Genomic DNA, 18,848 nt, shown 5'->3' on the forward strand with positions numbered 1-18,848 from the left:
AATTCGGGATCGTTTCCCCTCGGCACAAACAAATTACTGTTTCTACTCTGAACCTGCTTCCTTGCTTGCTCGCTTTTCTACACACATCTCCAGACTTGGTGATTACAAGAACTCATGTATTTTCGCATGGTTCGCCATAATATTATACCATTTTCGTGGTACTTCTCGATATCAAGCACTAGGCAGCATCCTACCATCCGCTAACGCAACATAATTCCCAAGATATAGACTGGAAATTATTTCTCGACAAAACCCAAACTTTAGCGAGGTTCAGCATGCTGTAAACCACTGAGTACATAGAAATAAATAGAGGAAACTTGTATTTCCACTCTTGAATACCAATGCCTGTGATGTAACAGATTCTAAATCATCCCTATAATTTACAAGCCAACTAAGGTCTCTCCCATGTCTAGAGAACAGACAAACGTGTCTTCCACATGCCAGATGCACACACCACAATCGATCTTCTCTCAAAAAATAAAGGCGTGAAATGTGCAGACGCAGTTAACAGAACAGTTTACATGGGAAGGAATAACAGTCCAGCACAAACCCACCCCCATACACAATCTTCTCAAAGTTCCACTTGATCACGAAATCCACCTATCTTATACGAGGTGCATTCAAGTTCTAAGGCCTCCGATTTTTTTTCTAATTAGCTACTCACCCGAAATCGATGGAACTGGCGTTACTTCTCGACGTAATCGCCCTGCAGACGTACACATTTTTCACAACGCTGACGCCATTATTCCATGGCAGCGGCGAAGGCTTCTGTAGGAGTCTGTTTTGACCATTGGAAAGTCGCTGAGGCAATAGCAGCAAGGCTGATGAATGCGCGGCCACGGAGAGTGTCTTTCATTGTTGGAAGAAGCCAAAAGTCACTAGGAGCCAGATCAGGTGAGTAGGGAGCATGAGGAATCATTTCAAAGTTGTTATCACGAAGAATCTGTTGCGTAATGTTAGCTCGATGTGCAGGTGCATTGTCTTGGTGAAACAGCACACACGCAGCCCTTCCCGGACGTTTTTGTTGCAGTGCAGGAAGGAATTTGTTCTTCAAAACATTTTCGTAGGATGCACCTGTTACCGTAGTGCCCTTTGGAACGCAGTGGGTAAGGGTTACGCCCTCGCTGTCCCAGAACATGGACACCATCATTTTTTCAGCATTGGCGGTTACCCGAAATTTTTTTGGTGGCGGTGAATCTGAGTGCTTCCATTGAGCTGACTGGCGCTTTCTTTCTGGATTGAAAAATGGCATCCACGTCCCATCCATTGTCACAACCGACGAAAAGAAAGTCCCATTCATGCTGTCGTTGCGCGTCAACATTGCTTGCCAACATGCCACACAGGCAGCCATGTGGTCGTGTGTCAGCATTCGTGGCACTCACCTGGATGACACTTTTCGCATTTTCAGGTCGTCATGCAGGATTGTGTGCACAGAACCCACAGAAATGCCAACTCTGGAGGCGATCTGTTCAACAGTCATTCGGTGATCCCCCAAAACAATTCTCTCCACTTTCTCGATCATGTCGTCAGACCGGCTTGTGCGAGCCCAAGGTTGTTTCAGTTTGTTGTCACACGATGTTCTGCCTTCATTAAACTGTCGCACTCACGAACGCACTTTCGACACATCCATAACTCCATCACCACATGTCTCCTTCAACTGTCGATTAATTTCAATTGGTTTCACACAACCCAAATTCAGAAAACGAATGATTGCACGCTGTTCAAGTAAGGAAAACGTCGCCATTTTAAGTATTTGAAACAGTTCTCATTCTCGCCGCTGGAGGTAATATTCCATCTGCTGTACGGTGTTGCCATCTCTGGGACGTATTGACAATGAACGCGGCTTCATTTTAAAACAATGCGCATGTTTCTATCTCTTTCCAGTGCGGAGAAAAAAAATCGGAGGCCTTAGAACTTGAACGCACCTCGTAATTGTTGTCTGAAATGAATGTCAGTTGACAATGAGCGAAGTGTCGGTAATACACCCTGCTGTCGGCAGTGGCTCTGTAAATATAAATATCACTACCTTTCTTATGACTCGATATACTCTTGCCTTTGCTATCACAGTACTCCAAGTCAAGTACATACCCTCCTTACGACTGGACATAGTCATTTTCTTCACACAAACACATACTTTATTAACCCTATGCTCAAATCACACATCTCCTACTACTAAGTATAATACTTCGTCAATAATTGATTACCTACAATGCGAAATAATACTGACCAAAGATCAATGATGGGTGTGCATGTCTCTTAGATTTCTTCCTGGGAGTCCTACCACTGTGTCTTAGAAAGAGAGACATAATCGACCAGATGTTAAAAAAAAATTGATCGCAACAAGTACTGCATGTTACTGTCACCATCGATCCTGATTCCACAAGTGCACTCAAGTATCCACGTTAAAAGCCATACCCACTTTATGAATCGAGGTACGACATTATAACTGAATGAGGTAGTTTTTTCCAGACAAATACCATGATGGCGATCATAGGTATGTCTATTATAAGCCCACAATGCAATCTAGTGATAAAATTAACACATTTTGAAAGTGATTCAGCTAAGGAACGTTGTATGTAAGCGGTATTTGCGACTCCCTCACACCACCTCAGGTAGATAATTGTATAGTATTTCTAGCCTATTCTGTCTCAAGACCATATCAGAGGTTCCGCGATATATCCACCGAGTTATAGACGACGACAGATTGAGAAGGATGACAAACAGTAGTACTAGATTATGTGCTGATTGAGGTCGCAAGAAAATGTACACTAGCTTCTCAGATCTCTAGTGTTACGCTGTATGCTAGAAATGATGTCCACGATTTGGAATCAGGTCTTCCCATTCAAGCACATACCTGCGTTGGATCCTATTGACAATTCCTTTAATGATTACAACGACTACTCAGTCTTATTTTTGACACTCTCATATCTCACAACGAGTCAACTTCCTCGAACCTGTCTGCTACAGTAAAATTACAACCTGGTTTTAGTCACCCCCTACGCATCTTGCAACTGATACCATTTCTACAGCTTTGCGCATTTGATCTTTCCAATTTAAGTCGAACTGAGCAGAATTCCGAGAAATACATATCCACCACCTTCTGCAACCCGTTTAGAAACAGAATGACCTGAGTTAGTGCAACAGGACCGTATTTTGACCATTCGGCAGAAATGCGTGCAGTGAGGTACATATCCAAACTAGATACAGATATTACAGTCCGAAGCAGATCCGTGTCCATTCAAATCAATCAACCCCACACACTATCATCGTAATTCTCTACCCCCCAAACAGAGAAAAATTGCGATCTATAAAAGCCTCACTAACTCCATCTGATATAGAAGTCACCTAGGCAGCGATGCTAGGGCAATGACGCATAGCTGCGGTGCGGTCCAGCACGGCGAAAGAGATTTCTCAATACTCCCCAGAATAGCACAGCATGCAGCCCTCTATGCATTCATAATGGTATACCCCATCCCTCACCGAATTTAGACCTCGAATTGCTGCTGCTACTGCCGGCTGAGTGGCACAATCCTATTAAATATACAGGCACTACACAGCCCACTTTAATGTTTGACCACCTATACTCTAAGCAAATGATCACATCCCACAGACTATACTAAATCGCAAGAAGCGCTCCCTCTGGTCCTGTTTAGTTGTTTGAAACACTGTTTTCTAACACGCTTTTGTACAATGCCAAACACTATGTTTGTCTTCCATGACTTCGAGGCCTATGCCAGGTTCTAAACTAACATTAAGAGTTCCGATCCACGGCATTTCGCAGGAAGCTAGACATTGCATGGCATAAATCACCTTTTTACAGTGGATAGCATAACACGCCACACATCGACTGACATAAAATAAAAGACAGTTACAACAAAAGGAAAACAGAAGAGTTTTACGGCATTTGCATAGGTTTCCAAACTACAGTCCGAAGGTGATTCACGAGCTCTACATTTAGACTCGTCTCTCACAGTGACGGAATAGCTGATGGCTCAGCGTTCCCTTTCGACTGAATGCTCATACTGCACTCTTGTACGCGATCAGTGTTTTAGGGCTATCCATCCCAGAAGGTGCAGTCCATCCAGAAAAACCCTTTCCTCAACTCAAACAAGCGATATCAGTCAATCATTATGTGGTAGCCAACAACGTGCCAGTGTACGAAAGGGTGGACAAGACACCATTGATGTACTCTAGTAATAAGCATCACAGCTGATACCGTGAATAATTTTCACAGTTTTACAATAACTTCAACACAGGCCAATCATGTGACAGCACGTCTCCTCAATTTCAGTATCATAGCTAAATCATCCCTTCTCCACTCTGCGAGTATCATTGCTAACATGGATAGATGACTGTGCAGTACACCCATTCAGTGTTAATTTTTGAACCATAAATCATCAAAGTATAAGAGACAGCACTCCACGTATTTCTATCCCAGCATAGTGTTTAATTTACGATATATCTCTCTGCGTATGGGAGTCGCAGAGCATTCTCACAGTCTTACGGAAGTATTAGAGAGTGAAAGACCCTCCTCACACTGTCATTGACCAACCCGCCCTGCAGCACTGTTAGCGAATTAATCTGCAACCGAGCAGAAGAAGACCCCTACACTTCACGTCTCGTGAATGAATAGAGCTTTCCGAGTCCTCAGCCATCTTCAGCTACGCCCATGTCGAGGAACTTAGCACCCCTATCGATGTACAGTAACAGATTTCAAAGTGCCGTGATATAATAGCAGGCAGTTAAGAAGAACAAGAAACGAATGATTTTTATGCGCGATGGAGCTCCAGATGGATGTAGTTCGACGCATTTTTACGTAAATCAACAGAGCTATGAACTCTAAAGTATTGTTCTAGAGTCTAGGATCGGTACTTGGAAGGTATTGGCAAGAGAGAACATAACACACACACTCCCAACGGTACAACGTTCTGCACATAAAACAGGCTATAAGATTAGATCGCCTGCGTTTCCGACCTATCAGTCATATAGAATGTAGCGTTGTTAAAATTTAATTGTGAGAAATATATTTCAAGCGCATGACATACGTCCTTCTTCCCGGTTTCTCTACGATAAACTACGTTATCGAACCGTAAAACGAAAAAAAACTACTTCCATAAAACACTTGCTCTGCACGATACAAGCACAATATGGCTTTAGTGTCCACTATTCACAACCGATCACGGTTCAGAAATTATACAACGCCTGCATCAGGCCTATATGAAATGGTCGTTAGTAGCGGTGGATACATCCCACAAGGAAACAGATTAACGCGTAGCAGCAGAATCCGATATGTGAAAATTACAAGTCCTTCCATCACTAACTCTGTAAACAGAACATCTATCAGGCAAATGTGTACACGGGGATTGCAATGCTTCACAAGCTCCTATCGTCAACTTAGTTATGACGCTGAAGTCTCGATTTTACACCCAAGATGCGACGGAAGGGGGGGGGGGGGGGGGGGGGATGGAGTAGGTCGCATAAATCAAACTTTGTTTAGAGAAATGTGTCAAGTTTCATCACGCATGAGATGGAAGTCCTCTGATGACCGACAGGTTTACTGTTAACGATCGCAAGTAGACATTGCTATAACCACATACAGAACACGTGGCTTTATACGACTAGAAAGCAGGCTATGTCACCCGACTGATGTTTCCGGACAGAACAATGGAAAAATTGACCTGCAGCAACTTCTCCTTCTCTAGAATGCATTAGTCAACCATTAAATGGTACCTCATTACAGCTCCATTTGAAACGATCACTTCATCCACTCTCTGTTAACCATTAACGAAAATGCAAGTGAGTTTAGAGGTGAATGGATCTCTGTCCTCCTGAAAAGCATCAAGTACAGTATTCAACTCGCTAGTTTCACTGCTACCTCAATAGACATACAGGTTAATGCTGCCTCGACGGAAAACACTTGACCAACTCCCTCATTCCCTTCGTTTCGATGTCGACGTTTTCTCGGATTGCTCTTGTTGCCGCATACTTATTCCCATGTACAAATTGTTCGGTGCGAACCAAAAGATACTCAAGTACTTCCTCAATTTACCCGAATTTCGGTGTATATTTGGTCAATTTATACTATTCCCTCGTCATTTTTCACAATTCTATCGATTTTATGTCAGATCTATCCATGCGATCATGACATAACCTCTCGTTCTGTGTTCTAAAATTTCCCATAAATGTAGCACAGCTGCCAACACCCAGCCCAAATGCACTGATCGGGATGCGTAATATAACACTGTACTCTACTGTATCCAGTCACAACCACATTCGGAGAGTGTATGCGTGACTCGCGGACGGCTCCCAGGAGCCAGTCCTCTCTGCTGGTGGACCAAACTTCGAACATAAAATATGTGTCTGGACATAACGTGTGCTAAGTGTTATTTGGACCGGTTTACAAGTTGATTTCGTGTCCGCACAACAGTGTGCTGAATTATTTAAGAGTGGTGAAACTGTTTTTGTATAGCACAATCTGTGACATCTGTATGCGCGTCACACACACATACGTCACTGTGAGCGTGACACACACGTCATGAGCGGTGGAACAGCACGATCTGTGACGTCGGTATTGTACGCCAGAGGTATCCCTTTAGAATGGCGATAGAGAGAAAGTGGTCGTACAGATGAGAGGGATGATAGCGCACTCTGGTGGTGGTGCAGCTGTGCACTAGGTCAGAGGGCCTCTGGACCTTGTGGCGAACACACTGGATGGCGGTAGTGACTCCATTGTTTAAATAAAGACTGGTGCATGATTTCGACAGTTGACGATGAACTAGCACGTTTGCAGAGTCTTTTTGTGGTTCACGTGTCTGTAGGCTTGTGTGACGTGACCCCAAGCATGTCAGACCGTGTGTTTTGTATCAGTGTAATAAATATACTCCATCCCTAAATAAATTGTTCCAAAATAAATAAAGTACACCCCTTCCTCTCTCCACCAGCCCAGTGCAAGCTGAGTCCTTCTTCCACGATTTCCTTGGATGAGGTGGCGGTCTGTTGACTTAGGTTAGTGGAGGTAGTCCAAGTGTCCTTTCTTTCGCGCCATTTTCTTGGGGTGGCAGAGGTAGCACAATTGACCTATCTTCCCGCCAAAATTCAAATTTTTCACCATGGGGGTGTGGCACTTGCGTTATCAACTGACTTCACGGCCGCCATCTTGGATGACATCAAGCGCTGTGCTCGTTAGTACACGATAGTGCACATTAGTCTGCCAACATGTGTTGGTAAGGGGACGTGGCGGTCGGTTGAGGATCGTGGTGGACACTTTAACTATTTCCTTCCAAGTCCAGGTGTGCATGGCACTCCTAAAAATCTGACAAAATCTGAATATCCTGCCTGGGAGGGGGGAATGGTAGTTTTGGAATTTCCCATCTCCGTCGTCTTCGATTTGGGTTTGGAACCCTATCAGTGCTTCTGTGACGTCACAGGTCTAACAGTACTTGTACTTGTGTCATCAACTGACATCATGGCCCCCAGCTTGGACGACAGCGCCCTCTGGTGGTGGCGCTGTGTACTAAGTGAGTTGGAGTCTGGAGCTTATGGTGAACACACTGGATGGCTGTACTGCATGAAATTGTTTAAATAAAGAGTTATGTCCTAGTCCTTTTCCCATGAATTCTTAGGAGGAGGAGGTGGTGGTCGGGTAACTGAGGTTAGTCCAAGTGTCCTTTCTTTTGCACCATTTTTTTTAGCTAAGTAGAGATATCCGAATTGACCTCTATTTATAGCTTAAATTCAAACTTGGTGCCAGTTCATAGGATAAGTGGCGATCAGATGACTTAGGTTAGTGGGGGTAGCCCAAGTGACTTAACTTCCTGCTACTTTTCATAGGTTAGTAGAGATAACCGTCGTGTGATGCATTATCCTGTTTTAATTTGAACTTCCCACCACTTTCCTGGGGGAGGGGGACGTGGGACTCTCCCGCCAAAAGCCATCTTGGAGAACGGTACTTGCGTCATCGGCTGACGTCATAGCCGCCATCTTGGCTGACATCATGTGCTGTTGCCAAGTCTACATGCCGCCATTTTTGATGATGTCATCGTTGCCATCTTGGTTACATCTGGCAACAATGGAAAGCGGGGGGGGGGGGGTACACAGGTTGTTCCATTGTTCCATTACTTACTCTACATTTGTTTATACTGAGGGTCAACTGCTGCTCCCGAGCACCAATCACCGATCATCTGCACGTCTTCCTGCATTTTGCTACAATTTTCTAGCGTTGTGAATTCTCTATAAACAACAGCATTATCCCTGAAAACTTATGGAACTTCCGACATTATCTGCTAGGTCATTTGTGTATATTGTGAAAAACTAATAGTGCTATAGCAATCCTCAGTCACTGCTGAAGCTACATTTTCGAGTGAAGATTCTCTCAGTTGAGAGTGACATGCTGTGCTCTGTTTGCTAAAAACCCTTCAATCCTGTCACAAAATTTGTCTCACGTTGTGTACGCTCGTATTTTCTTCATTAGGCGAAAGGACTGAACTGTATCGTTTGTCTTGCAGAAGTCCTGCCCCAGGCCCATGCATGTACTGCTTTCTGAGTCGTGCAGACGAACAGAAAGAGCTGGATTTCACACAATCGTTGCTTTCAGAACCCATGTTGGTTCCTACAGAGGTGATTTTTGGTCTCCAGAAGTGTCACAATACATGAGCAAAAACCATGTTCCAAAAATCTACCTGTCAGTCAAAACCTTTAAAAATATAAATAAAGACGGAACAATTGTAATTAAAGACTGAAAAAATTTACAGATTTTTTAAAATCTATAAAAAGGTTAATTTTGTTGAGTTTAACATAAAATTAAACTGTTAATTTTCTTTGTTGTTTAAATTAAAGTCAAAAGACTAAATGGTAAAGATGAAAATTTAAATAAATATTCAAAACATGTTGCAGGAACGGCGACAATCTCTTAAAAAGGAACACGGCATGTTTACTGAAGGTTCACTGAAGCGTCTGCACTGTACAAAAGAAAATGTTTTGATGAGGTGAAAAGCTGATCTGTAGGGTTGAAGAGAGTGGGTATAAAGATAGAGGTCCATTGAGTATATATTTGGAGATAAAGGTATATGCTGGAATGAATAGTGAGAAGACAAAGTGAGGTGGAGTCATGGTGCATATGTAGAATCATGGTATCAAGAGGGGAGGGAATGCGGATAGATGAACAGGGGAGTGAGATGGCTAAAGATGTTAACGTGGCACGACATTGTTAGCTGGATATCCCACAGAGTGGGTCCAGCCAGCTACCAGAAAGGAAGTTCTTCCTCTACACACAGTGGCCCCTTTCTTTGGGGGTATGTAAGAACTGTTTTGTATGTGTATATGTGGAGCATAGATGAGTGTAGTGAATGTGTGTATAGTGTAGTATCATGTTTGTGCTGTACGATAATGAGAGAAGGGGTGGGATGAAATGAAACCTGATGACAGTACATAGTCTATGCCTCTCGAACAGCACTGAGTGTAGCACCCCCTTACAGTAGGTGGATCACCATCAACAGTGCCACATGCCCTCACTTCATGTGACACTGCAGACACTGGCGCAAAAACTGATGATCAAGAACTTTGCACCACCATCTCTCCTTCATTTGCTGACCAAATACTAGCAGTGAAATTTCTGTCCACCACCAGGATTCGAACTGGCTTAGAGGGGTGATGAAGAGTTGTAGTTGACACCATGGTTATATGTCGGAGCGAATTTCATTGTCTGGATGAGAGGGTCAGTTAAAGTTGCATTAGGATAGGGTATGGAGTGTATGTAGGTATAGGGCGAGGGGATGTCTCGGAATAGGCATGGCAGCACACCAAGATTGGTGATTAGAGGGAAAACAATGGGGTTATTCGAGTCTAGTTTGCAAACAATGCAGAATATACAGAAATGTTCACTGTGGATGAGAAGGGGTAGAAATTTAGACGTAATTAGATGGTAGAGGGTCCGTGTGGGGGTTGGTAAATGGGCGCAGAAATCAACATGGTGTGCATGGTACTCAAGGATTACGTGAAGCAGGAACTAGTTATTTTCAAACAAATACCAGTTGGAAACAAACTGTGATAAAGTCAAGTGAAGATATGACATAGCCTCAGATGTATGTAAATCAAAAAGCAGAAAACCAAAAAGCAGACTTAGATTAACTGGTAAACAAACGAGTAACTACCGAAGGGCAGGTTAGGGCAGCTGCCACCACACTCTATAGAAAAAAGACTTCGCAGATCGAACACACGTGTTGCCTCGCCAGACAGACAGACAGACATACACTACCGGCCATTAAATTTGCTACACCACGAAGATGACATGCTACAGACGCGAAATTTAACCGACAGGAAGAAGATTATGTGATAAGCAGATGATTAGCTTTTCAGAGCATTCACACAAGGTTGGCGCCGGTGGTGACACCTACAACTTGCTGACATGAGGAAAGTTTCCAACTGATTTCTCATACACAAACAGCAGTTGACCGGTGTTGCGTGGTGAAACGTTGTTGTGATGCCTCGTGTAAGGAGAAGAAATGCGTACAATCACGTTTCTGACTTTGATTAAGGTCGGATTGTAGCCTATCGCGATTGCGGTTTATCGTGTCGCGACGTTGCTGCTCGCATTGGTCGAGAGCCAATGACTGTTAGCAGAATATGGAATCGGTGGGTTCGGGAGGGTAATACGGCCTCGTATCGCTAGCAGTCGAGATGACAGGCATCTTATCTGCATGGCTGTAACGGTTCGTGCAGTCACGTCTCGATCCCCGAGTCAACAGATGGGGACGTTTGCAAGTAAACAACCATCTACACGAACAGTTCGACGATGTTTGCAGCAGCATGGACTATCAGCTCGAATCCAGGTTCTGTTTACAGCATCATGATGGTCGCATCCGTGTTTGACGACATCGCAGTGAACGAACATTGGAAGCGTATATCATCATCGCCATACTGGCGTATCACCTGGCGTGAGGGTATGGGACGCCATTGGTTACACGTCTCGGTCACCTCTAGTTCGCATTGACGTCACTTTGAACAGTGGACATTACATGTCAGATGTATTACGACCCGTGGCTCTACCCTTCATTCAATCCCTGAGAAACCCTACATTTTAGTAGGTTAGTGCACGACTGCATGTTGCAGGTCCTGTATGAGCTTTTCTGGATACAGAAAATGTTCGGCTGCTGCCCTGGCCAGCACATTCTCCAGATCTCTCACCAATTGAAAACGTCTCGTCAATAGTGGCCGAGCCACTGGCTCGTCACAATACGCCAGTCATTACTCTTGATGGACTGTGGTATCGTGTTGAAGCTGCATGGGCAGCTGTACCTGTACACGACATCAAAGCTCTGTTTGACTCAATGCCCAAGCGTATCAAGGCCGTTACTACGACGAGAGGTGGTTGTGCTGGGAACTGATTTCTCAGGATATATGCACCCAAATTGCGTGAAAATGTAATCACATGTCAGTTCTAGTATAATATATTTGTCCAATGAATACCGATTTATCATCTGCATTTCTTCTTGGTGTAGCAATTTTAATGGCCAGTAGTGTATTAACTGGGTATCAATTTAAATAAACCAGAAAACGTAATGGATACTAACTAGTAGTAAGTCTACTCAGAGCCTTTTACTGTGAAGTTCAGAAACTATTTCGTCATTCGCCAAGAAACTAATTTGAGTTAACCTCCAGCCTCCCTCCCCCCCCCCCCCCCCTCCACCACTCAAACACCTCTGCCCTTTTGCCACATTTACGAGATCTTTATGCCTTTTAAAAGATTTGCAATTATCCACCTATCGCAATGTGACGTCATAAGACGATTTTGGAGACAATGGGGCTTGAAATAATCCAAAATAAATTAACTTTTTTGTCTGGTGGCGAACAGAATGAGAGATTGTACGGACACTGGTTCCGAGTTCAGGTATTGGTTCTTTACACAGCTTTAATTTGCTAGGAAGTTTCATGTTAGCAGAAACCCAGCTGCAGAGTGAAAAATTCATTCTAGAATGAAAGACGCTTCAAATGTAAGAAGATAGCAAACAGAGCTCCGTTACCAACTTGTTAAGGTGTCCTTCCGTTTTAGTTCTTAGTAAATCCTGACACAAAAGAATTTTACACGTAGCGTTTCCACTTTTGTATTTTTTCACAGCAGCCTTAGGGTGCCTTCGACTTTTTAGCTCGTCAGTTTCTTTTTTTTTTCTTGTTTAGTCCTGTGTTAAAGCACGTTATTGTTGTTGTTGTTGTTGTGGTCTTCAGAAGACTGGTTTGATGCAGCTCTCCAACACTTATTTACTACGCGCAAATTTCTGCATTACTACTGCAGTCTACATACATTCTAACCTGCTTACTGCGTTCAAGGCTTCATCTCCATCTACAAATTTTTCCCTACAGCTTCCTTTAATTACCAACAGCGTCACTTAATTACTAAATCAGCTATTCCTTTATGACTTAAGACATGTTCTATAATCATAATCTCTCTTTTAGACGAGTTCTGTCAACTGTTTTCTCTCTAATATCTGCACAGGTATAGGTTTACCGAAATTAACCTGCTCTATAAATTTTCTTTAGTTTAAAAGCAATGACATTTATGTTATCTAGAAAGTTGATTTTCTTTATAAACATTTGTAAACCAGCAGTCTCAGATGTTTCTTGAAACAAATTTAAATAATATTCCGTTTTTGGACATGTAAGTTCTGTTTTGTTTTCAAGCAAGAATCACCCTTTGTAATATATACAAATCCAATATCTCGAAAATACCAATATTTTACATCCGATCTATCGTTAGCATAGATATCACTCATGATATTTCCCATAAAGTCGATACATCGATATTCCACATCTATAACGGAGCTTGTTTTTATTGCCGCGCGGAGTGGCCGGACGGTTTGAGGCACCATGTCACGGAGGTTCGAGTCCTCCCTCGGGCATAGGTGTGTATGTTGTTCTTAGCATAAGTTAGTTTAAGTAGTGTGTACGTCTAGGGACCGAAGACCTCAACTATTTGGTCCCTTAGAAATTCACACACATTTGAACATTTTGTTTTTATCGCTGTGTGCGCCCGCAACAGGTGTGGACAGTGCTGCAGTCTGGAGCGGGTTGCGTGACGGTGGACCTGGTGTGTGACAACATGGGCTACGAGCTGTTCGCCGACCTGTGCCTGGCGCAGCTGCTCACCACGCTGGGGGCCACCAGGGTGCGCATCCATCTCAAGGTACGCGACTCACACCACATCAGGTTACACCGCTGTGTAACTCTGCCTCTCAGATGAACCTTTCGTGTCCTAAATATAGCAGAGTTATTAAAATAGCGACACACAATTATAAAAAGCTTTCCAACTAATTGAAGAATACACTACCTGTCCGGGTACTACTGGAGAAACTACCAGGGATTTTTCACTTGATAGCATACAGATGTGATTGCAATGTTCCGCCATAGAAATGTAAGACAAGTGTAGCTGATATAGCATGTTGCACAGTACGAGCAACGTTTGGAAATGATTTACAATAGTAGTTTTCTATATTTTTTTTATAAAAGAACACGATTCAGTGTACATGGTTTCTTTCGATAGAGTTCATATTAATGTCAATACACCACTGCCACCGCCCTGAAACATTCATTACAGCGTCACAGAATCGTTATTTGCGGCACTACCCACCCATTCGTGGACAACTGCTTGCAATTCTTTATTGTTGACCAAACTTATCACCCTGCAGTGCGTCCTTCATGGTATCGAATGTGTGTAAGGGCATCACAGGACACCCTGCTGTTGACAGTTGTTCCTAGTGACAGCCAGTCGATTCGCAGTATGCCAAACGTGTCCCAAAACACTTAGATCTTCTGCTTACCTGCAGATGGAGCAGCACAGAATTTCTTGGACCTGGGATATTTCCATTGCATGGATTAGACTTTCTTCCTAGGTGTGTAATAGGGACACCACGTTTCATCATGATTCACCAGTTTCTCCTAAAAATCTGGATCTTTATTCTCGATTTACAAAAGTCAATTACAGATTCTTTCTCAGCCTGTGTCAAGTCCCATGGAACTCAGTGTCCAGTACTCTAAACTGAATATTTGAGGTAATGTGCCTGTTGTGACAGACGAAACTACTTTCGTCTGGCACAACTGTGGGTTCTCTGATTGATCTGGGAGAAGGCTCATCACATCAGAGTACATGAAATATTAGTTCACTTCAAAATACAAATGAAAAAAAGGTTTACTTAACTTTGATACAGATCTTTGCCACAGGATTGCTGGAATAGTTACAACTGTTATTGACTGTTAAAGCATCGCTTGATGCAGAGATTAACAGACTGTTCTTGATCCACATTTAAATGAACAAGTCCATCAGGAACTTTAACTATCACGCTAAACGGCCGAAAAAAGTTAGTACACCCTTTTAGCGGTTTCCCGTTCACTCGAGATTTGTTCTTGAAATAATACTTATGATTACATTTACAGGTCAATAGCATTAGCGGTTATGAGGTACCAGGTATCGACCCATGCTGAAACCCCCAATATTAGTACTTGGTATAGCCTCCACAGGCGGCAATGCAGACTCTCTCTTTGGCATCCAACTGATAGTACAAGTGGGGAATACTATCCTGGGATATATTATTCCACCCCTCCTCGACTGTTCATGTAGGTCTGTAAGAGTTCTTGTTGACTAGTCACACGAGTGTCTTCTCGCCCGTCATAGCCCGTATGTGCTCGGTTGCAGTCACGTCTGAAGATCGTGGTAGCCGGGGAAGTTGCTGTACGTCTCACAGAGCACGTTGAGTTAAAGTTTGTCGGCGGACCTGTGTTGTTTCTATCCACTGCTGTACATAATTCTACGAAACTGCAGCAGGGACGCAGCCTCACTTTGTCGGGCGTGACAGTTACTTTCGAGAATCTCAGATCCTATAATTGGGCTAGAAAACTAGCACTGCAAACTGTTGCTACACTGTCACCAATCGGTTTGAATTATCTGCTCCATAAACAAAACTGGAAACAGTTAAAGAGGAGAAGGTCACCCACAAAACGTCATCCGTTTTCACTCAAAGAAATGGAATTTTCGCTCTTCTGTACATCGTCGACGTATCTTTCTCGTTATTGTCACACACTGCTTCCAGATTGCTGATGTCTCCACCTTGCGACACAATGATTCTGTCCACTTAGCAAATGCTCGGTCGTTGAGTCTCTACCTTTCGCACAAAAACCACACAGTGAGGCAGCGCAGTAGTTAATACTCCTGACTCGCATTCTGGAGGACAATGGCTCAAACCAGCGTTCGGCCATCATGATTTAGGTTTTCCATAATTTTCCTACAAAACCTCAGGAAAATTTCAGGGTGATTCCTTTGAAAGTGCACGTCTGATTTCCTTCTCCATCCGCTCCTAACCTGAGCTCATGCTCTGTCTCTAATCATGGGTCATTAAACACTAGTAGCAGGGCAACAGGGGCATCAGTGCATTTTGTTAATGTGGTTTGTCTGCATCAGAGGCAAGTATGTACTCAGGGGCAAACCTATTGTTCTCCTTTGATTGACAGGTAATGACCCCTGGGGATAAACTACCCTCTCCATTGACAGGCCCTTAAACTATTGTTCCCCCACCCCCAACCCCTCCCCCCTGCACCCCACCTGACCACCCTTCAGGAAACCTCCAACCCAACCCGTTGCACTCATTGACACAGGTACACTTTCAGGTCTGAGTTATCCAATAGCCCCCTCTCACTCTTACCAATCTGATCAACTACTTAATTTAATTGATCAATTAATAAATAAACCCCTGTCCTCTGGTAAACCCTCTCACCTGCCCCCCTCTCCTTTCTCCCTCCCCTCCTCTACGTGGAAATTGGTGGCCCTGTGGTGGAGAGGAAGGATCTCATGACAGGAAATTCAAGGGTATATTGTTTATTTATAAAAAAAATCGGTTTTCTGGGGTTGAATATCTCTTGCTCATCATTCTCTGCTTTTTGGGATGATGCAGGTCTTGTAAGAAGTAATCAAATCGATCGCCTTTCTTTTTATTACAAACAGGCAATGTGTACTGTCATGAAACACCTATCACACGTAATTTTGATCACAAAGCACAGAACGCCACTGCACACACTGTGCACTAATGGTTCCTGCAAAGCAAGGATGTGGCAGTCAGCTGCCGAGCCACACACAGGTGTCCATTTGGATCTCACAAACATGAGGTGGCAGCATCCCTTACACACTTGACATCTGAGAAATACCTGTCGAAACACGTGTTTACCTATCCACTGTGGCTGACAGATAGCATTTGTACCTGCAGGTCCAGCAAGATGTCTGCATGGTGGTTCACCCTTGCAGGTGCAGTTAAAATGTTGTCAGAGTTATACTGCCATTACAAGTATCCCTCTCAAAGCGCTGTGGAACTCTATTGCAATGCTTTCATAAACTGTTTATGAAAATATTCCAGAATAGCACAGAATGCATTCTTCTTAGCGATCCTAATGCGACAGCCCGTCCGTCACATGTTACCATTCTCAGAAATCGTAACATCCTGCTTTTGACATTTGTCTCAGAAGCAGTAATGGTTCACCCTTGTTCTCATCGCTAAAAGACTTCATCATGTCTGTCCATGCTTGTGAAAACACCGTTAATCATAAAAGCATTCTAGTTGTTTGGAAAGAGAGCTCTGTCTAAGCACAGATGGGAAAACCAGAACAAGCAAAAAGAATTCAAAGCACTAACCCACAGAAGAGAAAAATGGCTGGAATTTTCGGTGTCCTGCATGTGATGGTCTGGAGATGTCCTTATGTCACAGTGGTGGATGAGGGACAGAATAACACCAGAGATGGATAGTCTGCTTCAATTGGCCTTTCAACACGTCAAGAAAGAAGACATCACGTTACTCTCAGAACTTTCTGTAGATACCTTGCCCCCATCTTGTTCGAACCAGTCTTTAGAAGGCCCTATGTCCCAGCACAAAGGATGTCTTATGAATGAACAGATCATTCTGATTGGTTCTTACTGAATTTACCTGCGAAACTGCTGCTGCTGCCGGTGTGGGAGCACTGTCCGCCATTTTTTTCTGCAGACGAGACTTTAAGCGAAAAAACTATTTTGTACAGATTGCCATATTCCACTGAAAGGTAAACCTCACAAAAGTGGCCTACTCGTCAAGTACATGCCACATACTCACCGTGCTGCAGTGCAATGCCGACGGAGGAAACTGCCGCCATAAATGTGGTCCATGACTGCAGCTGTGGAAGAATGTGTCAGCCAGAGAGAGGAACTGAGCGATAGAAGTTCGAATGCTATCAATGCCCCCAGTGCAAACACTCGTTGCATTGAATCTTCTCAAATTTCCACCGAGTATGCACATGACACACACTGTCCTGAAGACAACGCATTACAAATTGGGTATAGTTCACTATTCACCCATCCAAGGGGAGCTGTGAGCCAATTCGTCAAAAGCCGGAAGCTTTCTCAGACACTCTGAAGTGGTGTACAGAGGCTGGGAAATTCCCAGCCACGACAAAGGTGTTTGCTGAGATGCAGTTTCTGGTCCAAAATTGCTTGGTTGTTGTTACACTTTCTATGACCATCTCCAGACTCACAAGAATATTGGAAACCTGGCACATATTTATCAGTGCAACTACAATTAAATATTAGGATTGCTGCTGCAGTCTGACATGTACTGGAAATGTCTCCTCTTGGTGGTCGTGCTTCTGAATCAAATCTCAATATCTATAGTGCACATAATTTTCCATGTAAAAAAATCTTTCATTCCCCTTATGGCTACTTTAGTTTTCCATGTCAAATACATACCTCCCTCGCAACAGCACACTCAATCATTTTCTCTATACAAGCTGGAACATCAAAATATACACATTTCAGACAAACAGTACCCGAAAAATTATGGTATTCCCACAGTCACACCATCTACGTGTCACGATTCTCTTCAGTTCTAGTAAATTATTTGACATTTAAGTTTTCCAGTCAGTGCTTCCAGAAGGTGGTGCATCCTGCCAAGACTCTGTCAAACAAGTATTATCAAGCACAGGCGTCTGGCACTAATGCTCCCACAGACAAAAGGGTTGGAAATATATCACCAATACGAGTTGATGTACTGTAACCAACATCTCTGTCGATAGTGCATAAGGAAAACGCGAGGACAAGCTTAGGCCTGCCAATGACTGGACGATTTGTTACAGCCGTATTGCCCGTCCTGTTTGTACACTGTAGCAGGTCCAGTTGTTCCCTTGTATTGTTATATGTGCAGCCCTTTACGAAAAGAATCTATCACCCCTTATGTTCGAATATACTTCTCAGTGCGTTGAAATCACAATTCACCACGTCAAATCTATCCTTCCCTTATGACTGGACATACATAACTTTTTTGTTTTTTGTGTTTACGTGAATAGTAGTTTGATTGCTTCCCACAAACGTGTGGTGATATGTCGGAACATAAGTCATGGTACCTTTACATTCAAGCAGCAACATAACATTTTTGAATTTCAATTACAGGTGTATAAAAAAAAATTATGATACCTCCACACTCGCACCAGCTGGGTGCCCTTCTCACACAGCAAAAAAGACTCCCGCCATCACCTATTTGTCGATCAATAAAGAATTTAATTACAATTTAAAAAAGTCCTAGTGTCCTTTCGGTTTATTGGCACAAAACCTTTTCGTATTTTCGATACTTGTAAATCCAGCCAACAAACAGTGGCATCTTTTATAGGTCCAGACTGGCAAGTCAGGGTTTGTGTCAGTACGTTCCACCACCCAGATCACACAAATTTCCTCTGACTGACAAATCATTGTGAGTGCAATATATACTAGAGTATGCCCATTCGGGGTTAATGTTCATGGGCCTTGCAGATGGGTGGAGAAACCTTAAAATTGTTGTAGTGTAAGCACATTTTTAAGT

The 18,848-nt window shown here is 43.3% G+C and overlaps 1 protein-coding gene across 1 annotated transcript in view; it reads left to right on the plus strand.

Moving 5' to 3' along the window:
- The window catches only part of LOC126334633 (damage-control phosphatase ARMT1-like), a 127,017-nt gene that overhangs the window by 69,714 nt on the left and 38,455 nt on the right, over nt 1-18,848 (plus strand). Inside the window, exon 5 of the mRNA XM_049997069.1 lies at nt 13,031-13,174. Coding sequence (XP_049853026.1) covers nt 13,031-13,174 — 144 coding nt within the window. The remainder of the gene's footprint in view (nt 1-13,030; nt 13,175-18,848) is intronic.

This window comes from Schistocerca gregaria, chromosome 2 (genome assembly GCF_023897955.1).
Source record: "Schistocerca gregaria isolate iqSchGreg1 chromosome 2, iqSchGreg1.2, whole genome shotgun sequence".
NCBI lineage: Eukaryota > Metazoa > Arthropoda > Insecta > Orthoptera > Acrididae > Schistocerca > Schistocerca gregaria.